General features: G+C 37.7%; 1 protein-coding gene across 1 annotated transcript in view; it reads left to right on the top strand.

Annotated features, from left to right (window-relative positions):
* KIF18A (kinesin family member 18A) overlaps positions 1–22981 on the top strand; it is an 89285-nt gene extending 66304 nt beyond the window's left edge. Inside the window, exons 14-17 of the mRNA XM_036763901.1 lie at positions 13592–14051; positions 15340–15447; positions 19123–19232; positions 22673–22981. Of these exons, the coding sequence (XP_036619796.1) occupies positions 13592–14051; positions 15340–15447; positions 19123–19232; positions 22673–22824 (830 nt within the window). The 3' untranslated portion in view covers positions 22825–22981. The remainder of the gene's footprint in view (positions 1–13591; positions 14052–15339; positions 15448–19122; positions 19233–22672) is intronic.
* Positions 22982–24949: the final 1968 nt, after the last annotated feature.

The raw sequence follows: 24949 nt of genomic DNA, 5'->3' as shown, positions 1-24949 counted from the left end.
ATTTTTTTCTGAAGCGGGAACCACTGGTGATAATAAAGGAAGATTAATAGAACACTAACCACTTTTCCATGAAATGCACATTTTCAGTTGCCTATAAGTTCCCTTAAAGTATCACATAAATATTTTAAAATGTTTCCTGAAATGTTAATGGATAAGTGTTACGCAAATCAGAATTGGATTCATTGAACAAAGCGTATTGTTTGGTTAGGGAAAGAAGCTCTTCAAAACCTTTCAGCGTGTGTATACCTGACAGCTTTTAAACCTGGATTTCACTTGTAATACATAAGTACTTTGTGATGCTGATGGTTCATCATATTCCCCACCCTTACTCTATTCCCAGCCTTTCCCTCCCTCTCAAAAAATTAAGTGCTTTTTGATGAAGCCAACCTATAGAGTCCTATGGTTGGTATAGCACTTGCTAAATTATTACTTCTCTTAGTGTTGACCTTTTTGTTTTATAAGCATTAGAAACTGAAATGCTACTTGATTGAATCTTTAAGATACCTGTGAGTCTATAAAGATGTTAACCATAATTCTTCATGATGACAATTTCAGGGTGCAATATTCATTGTGTGGTATTATGATGCTCCATTATGCTGTGCCATCAAGCCTTACACACAAGAGGCTGTCAACTATTTATGAATAAGCCAACAAAGTACATCTTTAATTTTAAGACAGTTTTTAACTTTTTAGTTTAGGCAAAGAAAATCTCCATTATCCCTCCCTTCCACTACCCCATTCTTGATATTCTCAGGTTCCATGTTTCTCTCTCTCCTGGCTCTTCTCCTCACTCTCTGATCATTTATCAACTTTCCTCAAACCTGTGCCTCCCAACTTCCACATTTCCATTTATGGTTTCGCCATTCTCCCGGGGGCCCAGGACTCAGAATCTCTACTTTATTTGAATGTTTTGAGGCCCTTACTCCCAACATCCCTTCAGTTACCAGGGAGTCTATCTCCATAATTTCCTTCCTATGATATCCAGCCTGTTCTTTCACCGTCCACTGCTCCCATCCTCATTTAGGTCTCTATTACCTTTTATCTGGAAGATTGTAATAGCTTCTTAACTGATCTGCTGCCTCCCAGGCCCTCTTTCCCCCACCACCCATGTCACAATTTATTCTTCCTCCAGATATCTTATGTCAGGAGTGGGTTATCAAACAAATAAATGGTATAATTCTTATCTTTATATTAAAGACCCTAACTGACTTCATATCCCAAACAAACCAGATTATTTGTGATTACTAATTCTTATCCTGCTTTTTCCTGCTTCCATGCGTTTTTAGGCCCAGAATACATCTCCATTATTTTGCCTCCTCTTTCATTGCCTAGCTCAGGTGCTCCCTCATTCTGTCGACCAGCATTTATTAAATGTGTGTGCCACGCACTGTGAGTGGTACTAGGGATTCAGAGACCAAAACAGAACTATTCTGGCCATCAGTCCATCAAAGAGCTTACATTTCTAACAGGGAAAACAGCCTGCACCTCCATGCAGAAAAAAAGCATAAGAAAGAACAGTCAGAATGACATCAGGGAAACAAAAACTACTAATGAAATCACAGCCATTGCCTATAAAATGATGAAATGGGAAATCAAGTAAATTGTAGAATACAAATACATTTACCAGTAACTTAGGTATATTAAAAAATATTCCTCCAACTTTAATAAATCCATGTCCTCTTCTTACATTGTAGTCATTTCAAATCAACTGAATGCTGGGTTATAGAGCTAAACTAAGTCAATTTTATAAATAGTCATGCGCCTGCTTATGGGAGAGATATTACATTCGGTGCTCTCACTCTAAGCATAAGGAGGACCACTTTGCAAATTCAAATGATTTCTCCTAGTTCTGATCTCTGTAGTCTGATTCCTCCCCCAAATGATAATTCTTCAGATGCAGTAAAAAAAAAAAAACCACCATCCTGTCCCCCTCTGTATTCTTATCTCTAAGGTTAAATATACCAACACTTTCAACTAATCCTCATGTGCCATGATCTTGAGACTCCTTACCATTTTTGTTGCCCTTCAGTAAACACTCCAATTTATCAATTTCCTTCCTAAAATGTGGCACCAAAAATTGAATGAAGTACTCCACATGTGTTCTATACAACAGGATTATCACCTCCCCAGTTCTAGATGCTCTCCTTCTTTTAATGAAGCCTTGGCTACAGTGTATCTGTCTGCATCTCACACTAGTGACTCAATAAGTTTGAAGTCCACTGAAACTTCCTGATCTGCTGGGTTTGGGTGGGGGAGGGATTTCAGATGACCTACTGTCTAGCCATGTCTCCTTTACCTTGTACTTGGGAAGCTGTTTTGGGTTTCGTGGTTTTTTTTTTTGTTTGTTTTCAGTTTCTATAATACTTTCACATTTATCTCTTATCAAATTTCATCCTATAAGAATTGGCTCAGTGTACTCTATCTACTATTAAGATCTTTTTGGATCCTGACAACCAGCACTTTAGCCAAACATCCTAGCTTTGTGTCATTTGTGGATTTGATGAGTATACTATCAATGCTTTTATCCAAGTTGCTGATAAAAATGTTAAACAGACCAATACCAAGCATGACCCAATTGAAGATCCTTGAGCAAACAAGACAGAGAAGGAGCCATCAGGCAAGTAGGAGGAGAACCCGGGAGAGAGAAACTTAGAGAGAAGGCAGTGTCCAGGAGAAGAAAATGAAAACAGTGGCCAAAACTGCTGAGAGCACAAGTAGGATGTGGACTGAGAAGGGGGTTGTTAGATGTAATGACTAAGAGATCATTCATGACGGAACAGTGTCAAATCCATGGCAGTGGCAGACACTTTGGTGAGCATGCATAACCCTCTTTTGTGCCTCCCTAGATGTCAGTACCCAGTGGGTCTTCAGAGCTGATTCTTATAGGCCTGTCAGGGAAGCTTTCAATTCAACAAACATTTATTAACCACCTCCCACGTGCAAAGCAATGAACCAGCATTTGGAGGTACATGTGAATAGGAATCATTTTGTTGGAGGAAAGCCTTTAAGGTAGCATTTTTCTCTCCCAAATCAAATGCTTTTTTATAGTTGTCAAACAACGAAAGTGGCATTTTATATTACCCTTTGTAGTAAACTATGTAACTATAAAAATCTCATCTGCTCTAAAATAATGTTTGTATGTTCTCTTACCTTCAACAAAGATGCCCTGGTACTTGTGTATATTACCCTCTTAAAGATTGTGTAGGTATATTTATCCATAGTTATTAATATTTTCTCCATTTTTTTCTATAGTAGTATCTAACATCTGTGACTTCCCCAGAGCATTTTGGTATCCTTTCCTCTTTCAAACTGCATCGATCCTTCAGCACCCTGACAGTTGTGCCCAAACTAGCCCGACCTCCTCTACTTACATTTGTTCTCTTCCATTGTTTTTTATTTTACTACTTTTGTTTTCTTTCTACTGGCTCATACAAGGAAAGTGCTGAGTTACTAAACCAGCTCTCTTGACAGTTCCACATTTTAACATATTTACAATTGAAACCATTGATTTCATAACCATTAAAGCATGTTAAATTCTGTCTACTGGAGTTCAAATATAGTGAGTCCACTGCTATTGTGGAGGAAAATAATTTACACACACGATACTATTGGTACCATTATCTTGATTACTTTTCCCAGAGCAAAAAGTAGACAGTGAAAAAATACACATGAAGCAACAGGCAAATGTCCTAATGGCTGGGGTGGGGAGATGAATGAGTTGTGAAAGGGAAGCATGGTCTAGTTTGACATTAGCACTTATACAGCCGCTCCTAGTCCAGACAGCTGAGCCCAGGGCAGGGGTTCTAAGAATGAGGGGATTAACTAGGACCATTGATTCTTAAGAGTGCTAAAGAACCCTTCAGTGTCCTCTTTTTAAGGTTGAAGATACCAAAGCCCAAAGTGATCCCATGACTGTAGGCCACACGGCTTACTGAGCTCCATTTGTAATCCATGACATAATATACATTTTTTCAGAGGCCTCAGTAAGGGGCACTTTATAAATTGAAACCTAAAAAAGAAAACAAGATGTTGGGGGAAATTAAAAATATTTTTTAAACACCTGGTAGAATTATTAGAAAACAAGGGATGCTTTTCCCCGTGCAGGTAGAGTAATATTATTTCTATCTGTATGGCATCTGTTTGAATTTTATCACTGTCCAATCCTAGGAAATTCCCTTACAACATCTCTAAATTTTAGGTGATAGGATATTAACCCTTTTTACCATGGGGTATTAAGGCCTGGGCTTCTTACGTGAGTTGCCCAAGGTCACTCAGCAAGTCATTGGTGGAGACAGAAATAGAAGCCAAGCCTCCTGACTCCCAATTCAGTTCTCTATCCTCTATATAGTTTTCTATCCTCTATACCCCTGCTGCCTCTCATGGGAAAAGAAGTTAATCTTCCAGCTATTAATAGCCACCAAATTGGTGGTAGCAGCACAGTGGAGAAAAGTCACTGTCTTTACACGGCAGCCTTAGTATAAAAATATCTGGTAATGGAAAATTTGACAAATGTCATGTAAAAGGGAGTGGAAAATTATTTTAAGATCTGGATCTCATTTATCTAGTTCTCAGAAAAGTAAAATTCCCTGGTAGCAGAGGGATCAGAGATCTCTTTTTTTGGTTTTAAAATTTCATTTCCTAGACATTAATTGTGCACTTAGCCATTGTATAACACATTGTCGACAAACTTAAGAATAAAGCATATGCTTGTGGGTTAGTGCTAGGTTGTGGAAACTGTGCTGAAAGTTTCAATAAGTTTATTGAAATACATAATGTTTTATCCTTCAGTTATTTCTTAGATGATTTTTTTTAACTTCAGCACAAAGGATGGCTTTAATATAGTGACAGAGGGCGGTTTCAGGGAATTTTGATAGTTGTGAATGTATAGCAATCCTCAGCTATTAGTCTTGATCGTGAATATCCTAGATGGTTTTGTTTTTTTGCTGGACTGTTGACTTAAAGAATTCTGAGTGATCAGGTTTTCAAATTAAATACCTCCAAGGCAACAGGGAAAAAAAAAAAGAAAAGCCAATGAAACACTTACAAAAACAAATTCTACAGATGACAGATATTATTTTTATTCCTATAGTCAATTTTTAATTATCTTCAGAAGCTTCAAATTACTCTAAGTGGTGAATAAAATTTGGGAATGTATTTTTGTGCTTAACAACTGAAGCATCAGAACATCCTTTCTATTCTGTGAATTCCTGCTCATGTAAACAAAATCAAGACACCACAAAGTATTATGCACTAGTGTCTCTCCCCTCCTTAGCTCAGCCAAGTATTTATTTGGCCTTTTTCTCTTTTTTTCCCCACTGTGTAGCCTTTTTTTAAAACTCTGCTTTTTGCCACCATATTTTCCTAGAAACCACAATGTAAAATATTAGATTACTTTCCTCCCCAAAAGAATTAGTGTTACTTCATTGAAAAGATCAATACCATTCAACATTATCTCTCTCAGTTCCCTTCCTTCATTCCTCAGAACTCATAACAGTTGCTATTTTCTGCCCTTATTTCCTATCAGAGGAGAGGAAAGGCTCTCCCAAGATGTGCTGGTAAACTTTTAACCACGGACTTCCCTGCCCCCCCCCAAAAAAAAAAATCCCTGTAAGCAAGACACACTTTTAAGTTTAAACTGCATTAACATTTCCCCCATCACTTTTTTATATCTAGACTATCAACAAAGCAATAAATCAAGGTGTAAATGCTCAGTGAAAATTTAACAAATCACCTCTCTTCAGCTGGTAGGAACTGACTCTCTAACACACCCCTGGACCCAGCCTTTCTAAGGAGCTAATCCCTGTATATTTGCCCTTGTTCCCATTAATCCAGAGTGGGTTCCCACCTCCTCCAGAACCTAGATCTAGCAAATAGTCTCTTTCTCATTCATCTTTAATCTCTTTCTTATCAATTGCTTCTTCCCATCAACCAACAAACTTACCCACGAGGCACCCATTCCAGGATTCCTCACCTTGCTCCTTCTATCCCATTCAGACATTGTCCCCTCTCTTTTCACCAGCTTTGCTATACCCAGTGCCTATGCTCTCCTCAATGCTTTGCAGTTTAATTTCTGTCCCACTGTTGTATGAAACTGTTCTTTTAGAGCTCACCAGTGATTCCAACTGACTCCAGCTGCCTTTTTTAATCTTCCTTTGCCTCTTTGCTGTAGAATTTGACACCACTGACCACTCCCTCCTCTTTCCTATAGTTTTGAGTTAACACCCTCTCTATTTCTTGGCTCAATTCAATAAATAGTAATAAAACACCTGCTATGTGCCAGGCACTGTGCTAAAGCTCTGGGGATACAAATAAGAAAAGAAAGAATGCCCCTGCCCTCAAGGAACTTATAACCTAATAGGTGAAGACAGCACAAAAAAGGAAGCTAGGAAGTGGGAGGGTGGGGGGCTTTGGGGAGTGAGGAGAATACCATGGGCTGTCTTGTTCCATGGAGCTGAAACCCAGCTGAGCTGCAGCTGAAAAGTGGACTGAAGTGGATTCTGACTCGATTCTCCTCAAGGCCCCTTTAGATGACTGTTCCCCAAGACTGTTTTTGTCTCTCTCCTTCTTTCTGTGTTCTCTCTCTTGGCCGTCTCCTTTGCTCTCACAGCTTCAGGTTCTTCTCTACTCAGAAACTCCTGGGACTAAAGGCCAATTTCAATCTCAGTTCCAAGTGCCAACTGCCCAAGGAGAAATCACTTCCTGCATTCCCACCATCCTTTCAAACACATGTCCAAAATTAAGTTCATTAGCTTTTCCCTTAATTTGTTGCCTTTTCTGACCCTAGCTGTTGCTGTCAATGACAGTACTCTTCATTTACCCAGTTTCCCACATTTACAACTTGGATATTATTTTCAACTCTTCCCTCTCCCTGTCTTCTCATATCCACTCAGTTACCAAGTCCTATCATTTCTGCTTCTTCAATACCTCCTGAATTCCTCCTCTTCTGTCTATATTCTAGTACAGGGGATAACCCAACAGGTCTGTCCACCTCCGCTCTCCTCACTAATAACCATACTTTACATTACTCCCAAACGTAACCTTCCACACGCACAAATGTGGCCTTGTCATTCCACAGCTCAAAAACATTCCGTCATTTCCTGTTGCCTACCAGGTAACGTTCATACTCCTTTGCCTACCCTTGGATCCCTCCATAATCTGGTGCCATCATACAATAAAGGCTCTGTCTCCTATTTTCACTACCCATTTTATGTTTCAGCCAAACTGGACTACTCACTGTCCCCTGAACAAGCCCATAGCTTTCTAAAGCCTATGTACCTTTGCTCACTCTCTTCCCTTTCCTTAGAATATGCTACCTACCTTTTAAATCCAAAGGAAATCTGATCCAAGAAGTTTTCCTGCAGGTTTCAACAGCACTGGGTTGTAATTCCCTAAGGCGTTTATTTGTGTATTGCTTTATACACATGTCACCTTCCCTACTGAACTAAATTCTGTAAGGATAGGGATTGTATCCCAGCATTGGAATCTTCCCCATCTCCTACCAGAGTATTCTGCGTAAAACAGGCACTTAATCAATGTTGTCCAACTTAATTAGAATGGAAGATTGCATTGATGGGATAATATAATTAGAAGAACCTTTAAGAGGTCATCTGGTCCAGATCTCTCATTTTATAAATAAGGGAAATGAAAAAAGACAAGTGAAAGGAGTTCTCAAGATCATGCAGGTGGTAGTGAGTAACAGACCCAGGATGCCAACCCTGGTCTTAAGACTCTAATTCTACTCTCTGCTTTTCTTTCTACTAGGCCATGCTGCTGCTGCATTGGACTCTGTTGACCCCTTCCTTCTTTTGTATAGCTGTCTTTTCTGGATTTCTGAAATACCCATTTTCTTTAAGTAGTCATCTTCTTATAAATCTTGGTTGCATCTTTCCAGTTAATACATATTGTGGGTTGTGACTATAAACCGTCAAAAATTTAAAACAGCAAAGTAGTCCTCCTGTCTTACAAAATGAGCATAAGTGTATTGTCACTTATTATCTGATGATTATCAGATAATAAAAAGGGCCTGATTTACTACAAATTATATAAAGAGCATATTAAAATACCTCCATATTGTAAGCTTGACCTATCCAAAACCAAAATGCATTGACATAAACATTTCATTAATAATATTTTTGAGACTTAAAAATTTGCATACTTTCTTTGGAATGAGACTTCTTAAGTTATTGAGGAAGTTTAAGTCAGAGATTTTCTTTTGATAAATTTTCTTGTAGCAAGCATTGACATTCAAAAATCATTAAAACCAACTCCACTGTTATTCTTTTCAAAACGAATCATTTCAACCTCTAAATATTTAAAGATCTCTCTGGGGACTTTAGTTGTGATGGTTTGAAATGGAGTAAGTAGTGTCTTGAATTGAATCCTCTTATTCATCTTTTACTTGTTCACCCCAGCAAAGACATTACCTAATATAGAAAAAGTGTTTGAAAGAAGGAAAAGACACACTAGCACCTTCGTGGTGCTTGGTAGGTATTTATGGAATGATAACATGAATGTGAAGCTTTTTTTTTTTAACAGCTAATAAATAACTAAAATGGAGTTAAATTTTGGGAGGGACTCTAGGTTTTCATTTGGACATCCCTGGGTTTTTTCCCCAAATTTACTCCCCTTTTCTCACATTTCACCTACAATTAAGAATTTTCGAGTCTCCAGTATAATTTCAAAACTCCGTAGTTGGACTCTTTCTGACTCAGACACAAAACATTCTAAGTAGCCACGGACCCCGAATGAAAACCAGCTTGGTGACTTTGAAAATGTTGCTTTCCTGCTGGGTCTCTTTCTTCAACTGTAAACTAAGGAGGTGGGATTTATGTGACTTTCAGTACCCACAAGAAATACCAACCATGGAATAAGACAAGTACCTTGCTCAGAGGGCTGGAAACATTTTTCCTAATCCAAGAAGTGAAATACAGTTGGTTTTTTAGAAAAGTGTCTTATGCCTATTCAATAGGTCTTCAGTTAACTAATTGGTTGGATTAGCCAAAGCTTCATTTTTTTCCTTTCCTCAGCCTTTAGGGAAATAAAAGTGGAAAAGAAAAACTTCCAAGGGATGGCCATGGACTATCTCTAGCATCATCTTTGTCTATAGTGCTAGATTGTGAAAATTCATGTTTAAAACTCTGAGTCACAGCAGAGGAGTAATCTTGATTTATTTGACTTAATGAAGCAGAAAAGTGTGCTGATTAGTTTTAGAAATTTTTTGGTTGAAGGAGAATGTGCGTTTTTATTTAAGCAATACCTAATTTCATTCAGCAAGTATTTGATAGATGTCTACTATGTGTAAAATACTATGCTAAGCCTGTGTAGATGAGACAAAAAAAAAAAGAATTAAGTTCCTCCTGGAGCTTACAGTCTAATGGGAAGATAAGATTCATGTATTAAAAATATAAGGTATAACATGAAAGTTTCCAAGTGCCATGCTCATTCAGAGGAGAAAAAGATAGCTTCAGAAGGGAGATGGCAGAAAAGTAAGGCCTTGAGGAATAGCTAGGCAAATAGGCCACAAGCATTAGGACAGTTCATGCAGAGACAGTACAGCAAGTGGCCTGCTTTAGCTAATGTGTCCGGTTCAGGAAGGGAACAGTGGAAGACAAAGAATGAAAGGCACACTAGGGTCAGATCTTGCTTAACAATCTATGAAATTTCATAGGTAGTGGGGAGCCATTAGAATTTTTTGAAATTGGATTGAAGTGACTAAATTATGCTCTACGATGATTACATGTATCCACAGAGTGGAACCAAGGGGATAGACTGGACTCTGAGCAATCTGTTAGGAGGTTGGATCAAGCCTTGGATGGCCCTCCAACCCCATCTCTAGCCAAGGACCTCAAGTCTTTATACATCCCTATTTCTCTTGATGGCACCACCCTCCTTCCTGTCACTTGGGTTCTTAACCTTGGTATCATCCTTACCTCACTGTCTCTCACTCCAAATATCCAATCTTGAGATTTCTGCCTCCTCAGCACCTCTCCCATCTATCCCCTTCTCTCCACTCACACAGCCACTACCTTAGGTCCGGCCCTCATCACCTCTTACTTGAATTATTGGCAGTAAACTCCTAGTTGGTCTTTCTACCTTAAGTTTTTCCCCATGTATTCATCTACCAAAACTGCTTTTGTGAAGCTCATATCTCACCATTTCATACTTGCCAGTGTTCCCCACTCCCCCCAATAATCTACTATGACTCCCTCTTAATAGCTAGCATATAATATGACTTCTGTGACCTAATTTAAACCTTGTTTGGTATTTAAAGTTGTTAGGTTGTGTTGTTTTGTTTTGTTTTTTTCCAACAAGGCACCTCCCTCTGCTTCTTTGGTTGTTTAATTTTGCTGAACTTTTGGCCTCTTTTTTATTCCTTATTATGAGGGATTGTTCTCTAGGAGGAGGAATACGTAAAGAAATATAGGGAATATGAAAAATAAACATAACAATAAGAATTCCTTTTTAAAAAGTAGAAAAGAAAATATGCGAATGCCAAGTATTCCCTAAATAGTGCATTGTCTAAGCAAATGGCTGGATAGTAATTTCTCAAGATTATAAAATAAAATAAATCTTTTTATAACCTGATCCTATGTTGCCATTTCAGCCTTATTATACATCATCCCGCTCCGTGCACTCCACAGTCCAGCCAGATTGGCCAACTTTCCATTCCTCACGCAAGACACTCCTTCCCTCTCTGTACAGGCCTTGGTAGCCAGCTGTCCCCGTGCCTAGAATCATTCCCTGCTCACAGCTCCTTCCAGACCCAGCTTAGTGGCTCTGGCTGCCTCTGCACAGGGCTCTTCTGGTTCTTTGCTCGGTGCCTCCCTCAACCAGGAGGCCTTGGTTTCACAGGTGTTCTGTATACACGTTTCTAAGTGTACATGGTCTGCTCCCTTAGGACTTAGAAAGTAAGAACCTTGAGAGTAGGGATATTTTCATTTTGTCTTTATATCCCCGGGGCCTGGCGTGGCACCTGTTTCATGTTGTTGTTTAGTTTTCAGTCACATCCGACTCTTCATGACCCCATTTGGAGTTTTCTTGGCAGAGACACTGGAGTGGTTTGCCATTTCCTTCTCCAGCTCATTTTACAGATGAGGAAACTGAGGCAAACAGGGTGAAGTGACTTGTCCAGGGTCACATAGTTGCCCACCTGGTGTGTGGTTGAGATTGATAAATGGTGATTGCTTGATATGGACTAATTGCTATCTTCTAGGCCAGATGTACTGAGGGACCAAAGTAGGGAAATAGCAATGAGAATGAAGAGAACAGGCGCAAAAAATTCTCTGGCATTTGAAGGGTGAAACGATGGAGCGTCAGTAATAGTATTTGAGAGATTAGAAGGTTCTCTGGCTGATTTAGATTCTATAATACATTAAAAAGTTATTGGCATGATCAGATTCTCCAAGGTCTAACCATTGTCCAGTCGCCCTTAGGTATATGAACTAGTGGTCTACAAATTCAGGGCAAGCTGATCCCAAACAGTCCAGGATCAACCATCCACCAAAGGATGGGAGGGTGGGCTGCGTCCCCCTCTCCCCGTAATAGCCACTCAGTCAAGGGGCCTCTCACCAACATAACGAGATCTGCCTTTTTTCCTCACAATTTGCCCATTCCCTCCACTGTATGAATCCACAAACACTTCTCACTTTGGGGTCCTTCAGTTACAAGCTAACTGCTTATATCTATATAAAATCCCTTCACTGACTGTGGTCTCAATAATTTTATTTTTTCATATCCTCTGTAATTTACTTTAACTATAATAATACTTGTTTACAATTTATAAATAAGTAAATAAACACATGGAGTTACATGTTCCAAAATACTTTTAATGGTAATGGTATGTAGTCACAAAAGTTTGGAGACACTGTTACAGAGTCTAGGGTCAGAATGCTGAAGAATAGAGGGGCATGGCCGAAGTCAGTTACAGGGCAACTATCCAGTCAGAAAAATACAATTTTAAATTTGAAAATTTTGAAGAGATGAGAAAATTTTAAATATAGTTATTGAAGACCTTTTTCCTGGGCAAAAACTAAACAAAGAAGATCTCATGCTGTTCTGCGCCCAGGTAGAAGAAAGTTTCTTTCACTTTTTTTGGTTCTGTGTTTTTGGAGTTTTTTTAATTGAAGGTAGAGGGAGCACCTTGATGGTATTAGTGAGTGAATTAGGACAAAGCAATAGGTATCTCTAGGTTCGGAAGCAGAACCAAGTCAGTGTCAGTGATCATTGTTGGAGGAAAGAGTTTGGAATTGAGTTCAACAAATATTTGTTGAGCAGCTGCTATGTTCTAGACACTGTGGTAGGGCCTCGGAATACAGAAACAGAATGGGACAGTCTTGCCCTCTAGAATTCAGAGAGCCAAGAGTTTCTAAGAAGCAGAAGGAAAAGAGGAGGACATTCCAAAGACCCCAGAAGATCCACCTTGGTTAGGCACACTGTAGTTACTAAAAAGTTATTTTTAAAAGTATCAAACTTTCTCCGTGTGGTGTCCTGTTAATCACAGTTCTTTTAGCCGGCACTTCTATATGGTCACCATAATAACCATCAAAATAATTTGACGTCCTCTGAATCAGAGATGAAAATATTCTTAGTATATTTTAATGCTGAATGTATTGTTGTATCCTAATAGTTTAACAATCTAAATACAATGGAATTAGTGTTGGGTTTAGAATCAGAAGACCTGGATTGAGTCCCATCATGGCCATTTATTATCCGTGTGACTTTACATAAGTCACTTCAACTTCAAGCCTCTCTGTCTCATCTGTCAAATGAGGGAGTTGGACTAGGTCAGGGATTCTTTCTTAACCTTTTTATGTTCTGGACCCTTTCACAGTCTGGTGAATTCTATGGATACCTTCTTAGAATAATATTTTTTAACAGCAAAAAATAAAATACATGTAGTTACCAAAAAAAGATTTAACTATAGTTGTTAAAATATTTCTTAAAATAAGATCATGAATGGTCAGGTTTCACCTCTAAATCTATGATACTGTGATATACTACTTTGTATACCCTTATCAGTCGAAAGAATTTAGAGCATTTCTCTGCTATAATCTACAAATGTTTGGTTAACCAAAATCTTCCTGGCCAGATGAAATATTGTTGTTTTTTTTTTCCTAATTCAAAATAGCCTTTTCCTCAGTAATTCCAAAGTAAGCTTCGTTGTAGTTTAAAAGCTACTGATTGTTGTATCTACGAATTATTGTTGTTGCTTTCCTTTTAAAGCTTACTCCTAAATCGGATATAAAAATGAGGCATTCCCTTGAGATCTTCGTAAAGCCACAGGTTATTCTTGGTTTTTTATAGAGCAGGGCCACAGGTTGATAATATCTGTAATATAGTTCCAATATTAATTATTTGTCTGTGGACAAATTATATGTGATCAGTTTCCTGGGCTTCTATTACAACATTTTGAAAATTGATTTGTGGTTTTAAATTTTGGTTCATCTTTATTACCCAGTAGCCTTATTATTTTCTGTATTTTTTTAATCAACTAATAGAAATTAGTTCCCCCTTTTAGGGAATTGTAGGAGTGTGATTAGTAGGAGAAAAGTTTAGATAAAGCTACTGAGTTTTGTTTTAATTTTCTGAACAGGTACACCTTCAGATGAATCCAGTGAAAATATGCAGCCAGTAATTAATCAACAGAAAACTCCTTCACAAAAAAGAACTCGGAGGAAATTAATCCAGTCTCCCTTGATGACCGAACATTCCGAAGGACTTAAACTGTCTAGTAAAAGTCGGCTCAATGATTCTTTCACACAGGAACTCCAAGCTATTGTATATACACCAGAAAATTGTAGAAAATCCATTCAAAATCCCAGTTCACAGTCATCATATGGAACCAGTTTTCAGGAAATCAACAGTTTGAATACAAACAGTAATCTCTTTCATGCTCCCTTTTCGAAAAGTTGTATACCTCTTGACAGAAGGATAGAGTGTGTCAAAGAGAATTTGGAGTCTACATTTACTGTACACGAAGACAGCGATGATACAAATGGCGTATTCTCCGAAAGGGAATTAGAACCAAATGGAAATAATACCATTTTACCAAGGTATGGCATAAGGGATTTCTATCAATGGAATTTCCCAAATGTATTTACTCAGGAGTCTTCAGATAGATTTAATTATTCCTTTCCTACTAAAGATTTAGTGTGGATTTATTCATGGAAAAAGCCAGTACCTGGAATTCAGCAGACCTGAGATCCTACACTTGGTCTCTGTCGCTAGCTGGCTGTGTGACCTCATGTATATCCCCTAATCTCTCTGGGCTTCAGTTTCCTCATTATTTCTATAAGGACCCTCTCGACACTAACTCTATATGAAATGTGTTAAGACCAATTTTTAAGCAAAATACTTACTCTTCATTTCATCTTAAAAACCTTTCCTCATATTTCATACCTCAAGTCTCATATTTGGTACCTCCAGAATGACTTAGGTTGAATGAGCTACTTTGTCCATTAGTTTTCAAGCTAGACTACCCAAACCGTCTGAAAAGGATTATTGTATATGTTACACTTTTAGATTTCCTTCAAAGGAAATTCCACAATTTCTCATGGTGTCTGACAACTCTTGGTACTCCAACAACCTTTGGATAATGTAAAATATTCCTAAGCCTAAACCAGTTTTCACAGCATTTCATCCAAGCCAGCATATGCTTTCATATTTTACCTGTTGAGTCACACTTCATCCATCATAATCTATACATGTTTATGTGAGGAAAGGTATCCATGCCTTTTCTCGCTACTGGTGACATGACAGTTTTATGATAGCAACAGTTTCTGTATTTGGATGGATAAATGGGGAGAGAGGAGAGGGAGAGGTGTATTTAGAGATATGTCTACACATTTTTTAATTATTAATATGTAGGTTTAGGAAATCTTTACTAAAGTCTCATTCCAGTGCTTCACCGTGGTGTGGAAGTGATTTTCTGTCTGTCCCAGCAAAGCACAAATCTTAATAGGTCCTACCAGGCTGGACAGATTGGAGCACAATGTCTTGCACAGAATAGGTTCTTAATAAATGGTAAGTGAAGTGAGAGCCTAGTAGAAGACTATTTATCACCATAGCTTAGTACCCAGTCTCCTCACCGAGTGCCCTTTATCGGGGATAACTTGTTACTGCAGCTTCCTTAGATACCTTTACCTCCCTGGCCCTCAGGTCCCTCATAAATACATAAAAGGGACTGGACTAGATATGATGCCTGAAATGCCTCTGATATTTTTGGTTACTTGAAAATGTTTATGGTCTGTATTTATTGCCATCATGAAACATCTGGTTTTTTAACTTAAAAAAAAAAGAGTGACTCTTTTATTTTTTTAATTTTCCACATTTATAACTTAGCCTTAGCCTTCCTTCATTGTTGACTAAGACGTCTGTCCACGTAACAAATGAAACCCCATCCTACATGGCAATGACTGCTGCTGCCAAGAGGAAACGGAAATTAACAAGGTAAGATTCAAGAAAATGGGCCATTGCTAGGATGGTGTTAGACCTGGCCATCATTCCATAGCCTCTCCTTACATTTTATATCCTGGTGCTCTCATTTTTCTGTAGCTGTTTAAACCTGCAGTCTGTTGATAGCAATCCATGATGATAAAAGAACCAGAAAATTTGGGTTCAAATTCTGACTTTACTACTTACGTTCTGGGACATCCTCCCCATCTCTCAGCTTCTCCGTTTGTACAGTGGGGAATAATAGTGTTTGTTCTACCTTGACCATGAGGTTGTGGTAAGGAAAAGCACAAAAGGCCAGAAATCAAGAGTATTATTCACAAGGATGAGGCATCCAGTAAAGCAGACCCTTTGAGAATGTTTGTTAAATGTTCTGAATCCACGGGTTTGTTATTGTTAATTTAACAGTTCAGAAAGGTCAGATTTAATAAAACCTCCAATTTGAGTTTTGTTGAGTTTTTTTTTTTACATTAAAAACTGCTAGGAAATTCTTTAAGCCCTAAAAACATTTTTATTCACTTATTGAATTTCTGCCATGTTGGAGTTTTCAAATGGATGGAAAAGTGAATGGCCCCTACCCTAAGAGATCAGAATTTTAGGAGAGGGATAGACAGAGGCCCTCTCTGCTGAACACCTTCTTTAAATGTGAAAAACAGATTTTCCAGCCTTCTTGTCTCTACTACCTCTCTCACAAGGATATTGTGAAGAAAGTGAACCTCGAGGTACTACAAATGAGACATTATTCTTTTTTTATTGTTGTGCAATTGCCAGGTGTTTTAGTAAAAAGCACCCTATATTTGGAGTCAGGTCTTGGGGTTATTCCTGTCTCAGTTGGCCAGTCCCTAGCTGATGGACCTTTGGCAAATCACTACCTCTCTGAGCCTTAGCTTTCATGTTATGGGGATGATGCTTACGTCACCTGTTTTGCAAGGTGTTGAGAGAATCAAATGAGATCATGTATGTTAATTTGACATTTTAAGGTATTTACAAAGTGCTGCATGTCATATACTATTATTATTAAAGTCATTCCTCACTTTTTCCCTGGTCAAACCATCTATCATACTTGCTTCAAATTAAAATGCTGGACTTTTTTTTTATGTACAGCTTTGTAGATGGTTTCATTTGTTTTTGTTTTCAGCTACAGATGTTATTTTTTAACTTGGGTGACTTTGATAATAATAAGGTAATAAGTACAATGGTATGTAGATGTGCTCTTATCTCCTTCCTCATTGCTAACTGATTCCCCACTTCCCCAGCCCCAGCCCATTGTTGGTGGCTGGCTTTGTTGTATACACAAGTCAAGAGCAAGCTCACACATGACTGATAGGATGTGAAAGTAAGAGCTGTTTGAAGCCTCAGTTACTTTTGATACTTTGAAATTGCCATAGTTACAGTAATCATTATGTTTAGTGGCATATAAATACAGTTCTGTGCTTCTACAATAGCCACTAACACTGTGGTATTCAATAACAAAACATGTAAAGAAAATAAGTTCATTTTTTCAAGCATAAGAATTGCTTCTGTTGAGTTCCCTCTGGAACCAGTAATTAGATCCTGTCATTAACTAAGGTTAAGAGAGATTAATGCTAGAAATGTACATAATTACTTTTTTTTGATCCTCCTTTTCCTTAATTAAATCTACATGAGCGTGATAGTAATAAACCCTGGTATTTTCCACTTATCCACAAGCTTAATCTATATATGTGTGTATATTCATAGTATATCCATTTTACTTCCTACCCAGGTATTAGAACAGAGTCCAAAAGTACTAGTAATTCCAACAAAATGCTAAACTGCTCATGTTGACTCACTGCTTCAGTTGGAAATAAGAAAATTTTAGTCTTATAAATTAATAGAGCATAACAACAGAATTGCCTGCTGAGAATGTGCTTACCAGGTGTAATTCAGATCACAGTGTAGCTTAGCTGTACTCGGCTTATGTTCATCACATTGTTTCAAAGCTGGAATCTTCATCACATTCAATAATAGCCTAATTCTTCCATTAAGGTCGGACTGATTTTGAGAGATTGTGCTATTCTAACTAAGAAACAGTTTTAAATAATGTATGTTAACACTTTGTTTATAATTCAGGGATCACCTATCAAACAAAAACTTTTTAAAGAAACTATGAGATGTATTTGGTAGCTTTCAGAGACAATTTCAGAGCAGCAGCAAGCCACAGTTTAGTGAAAAAGAAGGGAAAACCTCCTCTGCCTCCTCTTGGTGGCCATTAATTTTGTCAATTGGATTTTGTACTCCTCCTACAAATTTTATGTCTTTCTCTTTACAGCTGTCATCTCAAAACCAGGACACAAAGCCCTCTGGTGACATGAATATTGAGCATGTTTCATCAGTGGAATATTTAACTAAATCTTAAGGCTTTTTTTAAAAATGTAGCTAAAAAGTTTATCAAGTCAGCTGTATATTTGACCTACACATAAACATTCCACTTACTTGATTACATTGGGATTACATTCCTGGAAATGTGAGTTTTATTCAAGTGGTGCTATTCAGAACCCAGATTTCCCATAGGAAGGATGCTGTAGATAATGTTTGTGTTCTTGACACAATCTAAAATGACCATAAAATAAGACGGAAGGATAAACACTCATCCAAGATAGCCAGTGACAGTCTTGTGCTTACAGGATGCTCTGTTTCTTGGGGGAGGAAATCTAATGTTTGATTAAATGAAGCAAGTGTATTAATTTAAAGGGATGCGTGAGAAAATGATAGCACCTCTTCATTATTCAAGAATGAGTTGTTCCCCAGAAGTGTCTTTTTAAAAGGACTCAAAGCTCACTAAAATCTTTATTTTCACAGTTTTGCATGGAAATTTTTCTAAAATGTATCTTGCCTTCTTCTACACAAACCTTTTTCTTGATGCCTCAAGGTCATCGTTATAAACATCCATCACTTGTGTAGTGCGGTAATACAGTGAGTGGCCTCAGGGCTTATTGAGATGTGTCTGGCTCTTTACCCCTATAGTAAATGTCCCCAGACAACTGCACTTTTGAGTTCCTGCATCTGCTTTTCAGTATTTTTTTCTTTCTTGTCCTCTTATTTGCTGCTTCTGATCTAGGCTAGGAAACTGTATAACTAAGCTTGTTAAAATTCAAAATAAAAGTCAACGCCCTGTGAAGCTTCTCAGTAATAATAGTCTAGCTCAGATTTGTATAGGGCTTTACGGTTTTCTAATCACTTTTATGCACATGATCTCATTAGATGTTGTTTCTGATAATTAAACTTCAACTTCAGTTGCATGGGCTTTGTAACATCCCTCTCTGTCACTGGAGCCTTTTTTGTTCCCTCTTAGCTGGGTTCTGGATTGTTGAGACAGATAGATAATGGTTGTTCACCTCTTGCTTTCACTTGACAGTTTACCAAGTACTTTCCTCCATGAGATAAAGCCATACAATAAATTCCTGTGGTTACAGAAACACTTCATATAGATCTTCCTTACAGCAACCCTGGGAGAGGGAGGCCATCGTGGTTCCTTTACCTTCCTTTATAACACAAGGACAGCCCTTGGGGGCTTCTCTCCCACCGGCCTGTTGTAAGGTCCAACAGAATGTAGTTAAAGTCCTTTGTAACCAGAAAGCATTCGATGTATGTCAGTTGAACGTCCTTATCATGTTCTAAAAGTAGCAACATTTTTTCTATTTTTTTTCCAAGTCCTGCACCCAGCAATGTGTTAAAGACCACACAAGATCCTGTAGCTACGAAGCGTATTCGAAAGGATCTTTCAGGTCATGAATATTCTAGGATAAACAGACCAACAAAGGGTAAGTTGTAGCTCCTCAGCTCTTAACCAAAATTAAAGAGTATGGTTATTTAAAGACAAGACATAATGGTACAAGTCAATGAGCTGTTTCTTGAATTAAATTTTTAAAAGGTTATATCCATTTAAAGCTTTTGTTGTATATTATCTGTACAAAAGGTGGCACAGCACCTCAGGGTCTGGACTGGGAGTCAGAAGGACCCTGGTGCTAGACCTGCCCCTAGCCCATGCTGCCTTTGTGGTCCCAGGCAAGTTCCTTAACCCAGTGTGCCAAGCACCAGCCAGTTCTCTCACCCTCAGAGTCATAGCGGGGCTGTTGTTCTGTGTTATTGGAAGGAGTTTCCACAGTAGGAGTTCTCTGCATGGGAATAAACTGATTAAGACAAAAATCTGCACGTGTCAAGTAATTTGAAGAAACTGCTTCTTCATCTGCTGCCCATCCCCAGGCTCCCTGTCTCTGGCTACTGAGCACCCTCAAACATCTACAATCCACCAGGTTAGAAAAGCAACTAGTGAAAGTCAAAAGAGATTCTCAAAGTTCAAATAAGCAAACATCTACCAAGTGTACCCTCTGCAGCATACAGTGCCAAGTCCTAGGGATACAAAGACCTGGCTTCAGAAAGCTTGTGTTCTCCTTGGGGATACAATCAGTTCACAGAAGAGTACAATTACAAGGTCATTTGGAGAAGCAGCAACCCACTAACAGTTGTGCAGAGCAGCTGTCTTCCCAGATTCTTCACCCATGCTACCCAGCCTATTGGCCACTCTGCTGCCAACATTCATGAAAATGCCTTCACTGAGTATTCCTGAAGCCTCAAGGTAGAAAGTGAGCACTCGGCCTATCTGAAAATAGTTATAGCCATACAAATCACAAAAGGCCCACCTAATGCCTTTCTCCTTTTAAGATTTTATGGTCTGAATTTCCCTATCTCTGGACTTATTTTCTCCCATCTCATTGTTTTTCCTTGCCTGAAATGCTTATGGTAATTTGTTAGGTATTATAGGAGATGAGAAAATGAAGAAGGCATCATTGTAGCACTCAGATTTTCAAATTAGAGCTATGGAATCTAAAAATGGGAATGAACCTCCAAAGCCATGGATCCCTTGTGCAACATGGTCAACGCTGATTAGAATGTTTTTAGATGCATAAAGTAAAATACATAGGATTACAGGAAGGATAGACAATAATTTCATTGAATCACAAAACATTTAAGATTCACCAATAATAAATAAAAATGTCAGTCTCTGTATTAGATGTCCTGCCAGTCCTCATTAAAAGGAGGTAATTCCAAGGATTGTGGTGACATGGAGGTTCAGGTAGATCTTACCAACATGGATAGCATTCACTAGTACAGGCACTAAAACAGACTCTTTGTTAACTTGACTCATCTTTAAACAGCAAGGTCCCAAGAGAGAGGCTCAATGACAGTGTCATTACAAATAGCATTAGTAAAAGCAAATTCATATACCTTGGAGGAAAATGTTCTATTTTCCTACAAGCTTCAGTGGAGGCTGTTTTTGAGATTCACGTAAAAACTGTAATTTCACTATCCTTCATCAATGTTGTATTTTCAGTTTAAAGTTCTTAATAATATTGCTAGACTTTATTGGTAAATGTTTGCATGCTGTGATAGAGCAGTATCAAGTGAAAAGAGATTTATAGACATGTCTTTAAGGGAGCGAGGAAAGTCTTAAGAACTAAAATTTCCTCAAATTATTTAACTTCTTGCATTGTGTTTAGTCTTAGCTATTTGTTCTGTAGATATGTGCTCTCAGGAATCCTCAAGTTCATTATAATTTTGCAAACAAGTAACAGATTGTATCATATTAGTCTAAGTGCACACCTACCCCTCCCCCCCCCAAAATTAGATCTCTTTGGAAAGAAAACACACCAAAAAATAATCCAGAACTTAGGCTGTACTTCACTTCTTTTTTTATACATACCAGGTTTAAGGGAAAATTGTCACCTGTATTCAAACAAATTTGGTGCATAAAGCTGGAGAGAAATTATTTTGGTAGTTATACTTTATAAAGAAAACTTGATGTAAATGCAAAAAGTCCATCCAATCTAATGAGTGGCCTTATTTTTAAATGGATTTCTTCTCTTTCTTAGATTAGCTTCCTTTCTTTGGTTCTTTCCTTTTTGTATTTGAAATTTATGCACATCTCCCCAGTTCTGGAGAAGTTATCATTGGTCTCTGCCTCTTCCAGGTTAATTTCATCTTTTATCTGTTTCCTCATCAACCCTTCCTTCTTCCTCCCTGTTCCCCTCACCCAAGGTTCATGTAAACTTATAATTGATGATGGTGAATAATTTGGGAAAGGGTTAATTGCAGGAGTAGATGATGTTTTAAAGTGGGAAGATGTACAAGTAAAATAAACTTCAAAATATATAGGATTGAATTCTGACCTTCAGATCCCACTATTAGGCATATACCCCCAAGGAGATCAAAGCCAGAAAAGCTTCCTATATCAAACTGTTCCGAGCGATCCTCAAACAGCACTTAACCAAAAACCAAGTAGACACTCACCCCCTGAGGGATAGCTAACTAAATTATAGTAAATGAATGTAATGAAATATTACTGCATCTAAAGAAATGAATATTAATTCAGAGAAACATAGTAATGCTTATGTGAGCTGATGCAGGGTAAAGATAGGAGGAACAGGAAAATGAATATTATGCCCAATGACTATAGTAACATAAATGGAAAGAACTAAACTAAAATGAAATTGAATGCTGTGTAATGATAATGACCAAGCTTGTCCTTGAAAAACAGATGAGATACACCTCCGTTTCCTTTGCAGAGAGGTAGAAGACTGGAGTATTGTGTACACTGTCAGATTTCTTTTATTTGTTGGTTAGTGGGACTGCTTATTTTCCACTTTTCTTTTTAAATCTTTGTTACTGAATAGTGAGTGGACAGGGATACATTTGGAAATGAAGGTTAAGTTAAAAACAAATCAATAAAAAATACCTCTTTGTTTTAAGTTCATAAAATTGAAAGAAGCAGTGAGATCAAGTGTTAACTTTTTTCTTCAGAACTGGGAAAATGTATATAGATTTAAGACAGAGAAGAGAAGGGAGAAATTGATGAACTAAGAAAGGCAGGGAGGGTGACAGTGAAAATATGATCTTTAGTAAGATAAGAGGAAATAACAGAAAAGCGGTTTAGCATTCTGGAGTATATGAAAGAACTCTACTCCATGCAGACTTAATGAAATCATTGCATATAACTTCTAAAAATTTGTCTTTAGCATCTCTAGGTAGGCTTTTAATAACCTTACTTTTGCCAAAAAGGATTGGTATTTATTTTATTTTTTGCATGAGTGAATTTTAAGGATGTATTTTCTTTCTTGGGTTTATAATTCCAACAAATATTAGTTGAATGGATTATTTCTTGAATGGCACTTTTACCATTATTCTATTTATCTTTCTTTTTCAGCATATAAAAGAAGTCTCCATGAACTAAATCCAGGCGTGCAGAGAAAATTTGGGAGAAGTATTTCAGAAGGAAACCTAACACTCAGTTCAAAATCAAAGTCATCCACTTTTATCAAGCCTAATTTTCTAAAATGTTTTCCTAAGAAGGACTAAAGTATACCTTTTGTGTATCCTTCCAGGTACTTTTGAAGAAGATTTTGAAAATAGACTTTGTAGGTTTCCTCAATCCTATAAAAATATTCTAGAATAGAAGGGAAAAATTTCCCCTTTCCCTTTCATGTATTCTTAAATAAATGTAAATTTCAGCAGCAAAACTAGATGTAAATTTTTGATACTTTTAACATGTTTTGATAGTCCATTTCTTATCACTATATCATTTTAATTTTGTTTTTGCAATTGTTTTTTTTTATTATAGGACCATTTAAATTAAAATTTCTATACCTGTGGTCTCCTTTTCCCTAAATATTTTTATATACTAATAGCTTGTAAGCCTATAGATTGTAAATAGATTAAATAATTGTTGTGCTTAGAATACACTAATTCTTCTTCTTAGTGCTGTTTGGTATTTTTAAAATGCAATTTTTACAACTAAGCTTGGGCATGGTCTTTTTTTCTGTAGTAAAAACATTTTTTGATTTGTATCTCGGGCTCCTATTATACCATCCACAGCCCTTCATTTGACTGATTGTTTGGAACTTTCTCATAATTCAAGTTAGACCCACCTTTTTTGGTACCTGAACTCAGTCTGCAGTAATTCACAGGTCTCTGATAACAGTGAAAACTGAAATTATTTACATTTATTTTTATTAATGCCTCTTAGATTTCTTGTTGTTTTTGTTCAGTCATTTAGTCATGTCCAACTCCTCATGACCCCATCAACCATAGCCCAGCAGGTCCTTCTATCCTCCACTATGTCCTCCAGCTCTGTCCAAGCTCATGCTTGTTGCTTCCATGACACTATCTATCTCATCTTCCACCATCCCCTTTTCCTTCAACCTTTCCCAACATCATGGTCTTTACCAATGCATTCCATCTTCTCATTATGTGGCCAAAGTATTTAAGCTTCAGCTTCAGTATTTCACTTCAATTGAATAGTCTGAATTATTGTGTTTGAGTATTAACTGATCTGTTTTCCTTGCTCTCCAAAGGACTCTCAAAAGTCTCCAGCACCACAATTCAAAAGCATCAGTTCGTGCTTGGTTTTTCTTATAGTCCAGCCCTTACGGCCATGTACATTACTACTGGAAAAACCATAGCTTTGACTATATGAACCTTTGTTGGCAAAGTGATCTCTCTGCTTTTTCACATGCTGTCCATATTTGCCTTAGCTTTCCTTCCAAGGAGCAAGCATCTTTTAATTTCAGGGCTACAGTCCCATCTGCCATGATCTTAGAGCCCAAGAACACAAAATCTGATACTGTTTCCATTTCTTTTCCCTCTGTTTGCCAGGAAGTGATGGGACCAGTTACCATGATGTTAGGTTTTCTTGATGTTAAGATTCAAGCCAGCTTTTATACTCTTCTCCTTCACCCTCATCAAGAGGCTTCTTCATCCTTCTTCACTTTCTGCCATCAGAGTGGTATCATCTGCAAATCTGAGATTGTTGGTATTTGTCCCAGCGACCTTAATTCTAGTTTTTGATTCATTCAGCCTGGCATTTCACATCATGTACTCTGTATGTACCTTAAATAAGGTGATAATATACAGCCTTATCACCAGGTTCTTGTGACTTGAGTTTGACTGTTAGCCATAGCAATTGATTTAAATACATTCCAGTAATTTTCAAAATAATGAGTCAGCCTTCAGGAAAGCCCCTCCCTGGTATCATGTACCCAATAACTCCAGTTTCTCAGAGACTGTTGTGATTAAGTCCAGGTTCTGGAAGGCCCTGCCACACTGGAATAGCTTTGGGTAAAAACCAAACCTTTGTCTTCCAAGGCCCCACCTAACTTAGTTGAGAGATGTTCGTCCAAAGATTGGCCACTAGGAAACAAATTTTTTTCTTCTGTCCTGGCAACTCAATCAATAAGCACTTTATTAATTTTATTAAGCACTTACTGTGTTCCAAGCATTATGCTAAGCACCAGGAATACAAAAAGAGGCAACTGCAACCATACTTCCTCTCCTGATTTATTGAGAGTCTGTTGACTCAATTTGATTTCTAACAAGTCAAATACAACCAACTTTTATTCCATTAGATGTCTACTGTGGGTGAGATTCTTGGAGGGACTGTTCTGTAGAAGATCTAGTCCATTAGAATATAAGCTCAAGAACAGAA

This window comes from Trichosurus vulpecula, chromosome 6 (genome assembly GCF_011100635.1).
Source record: "Trichosurus vulpecula isolate mTriVul1 chromosome 6, mTriVul1.pri, whole genome shotgun sequence".
Classification (NCBI taxonomy): Eukaryota; Metazoa; Chordata; class Mammalia; order Diprotodontia; family Phalangeridae; genus Trichosurus; species Trichosurus vulpecula.
The sequence above is the reverse complement of the archived record's forward strand: the minus strand, read 5'-3'. Positions and strand labels throughout refer to the sequence as shown.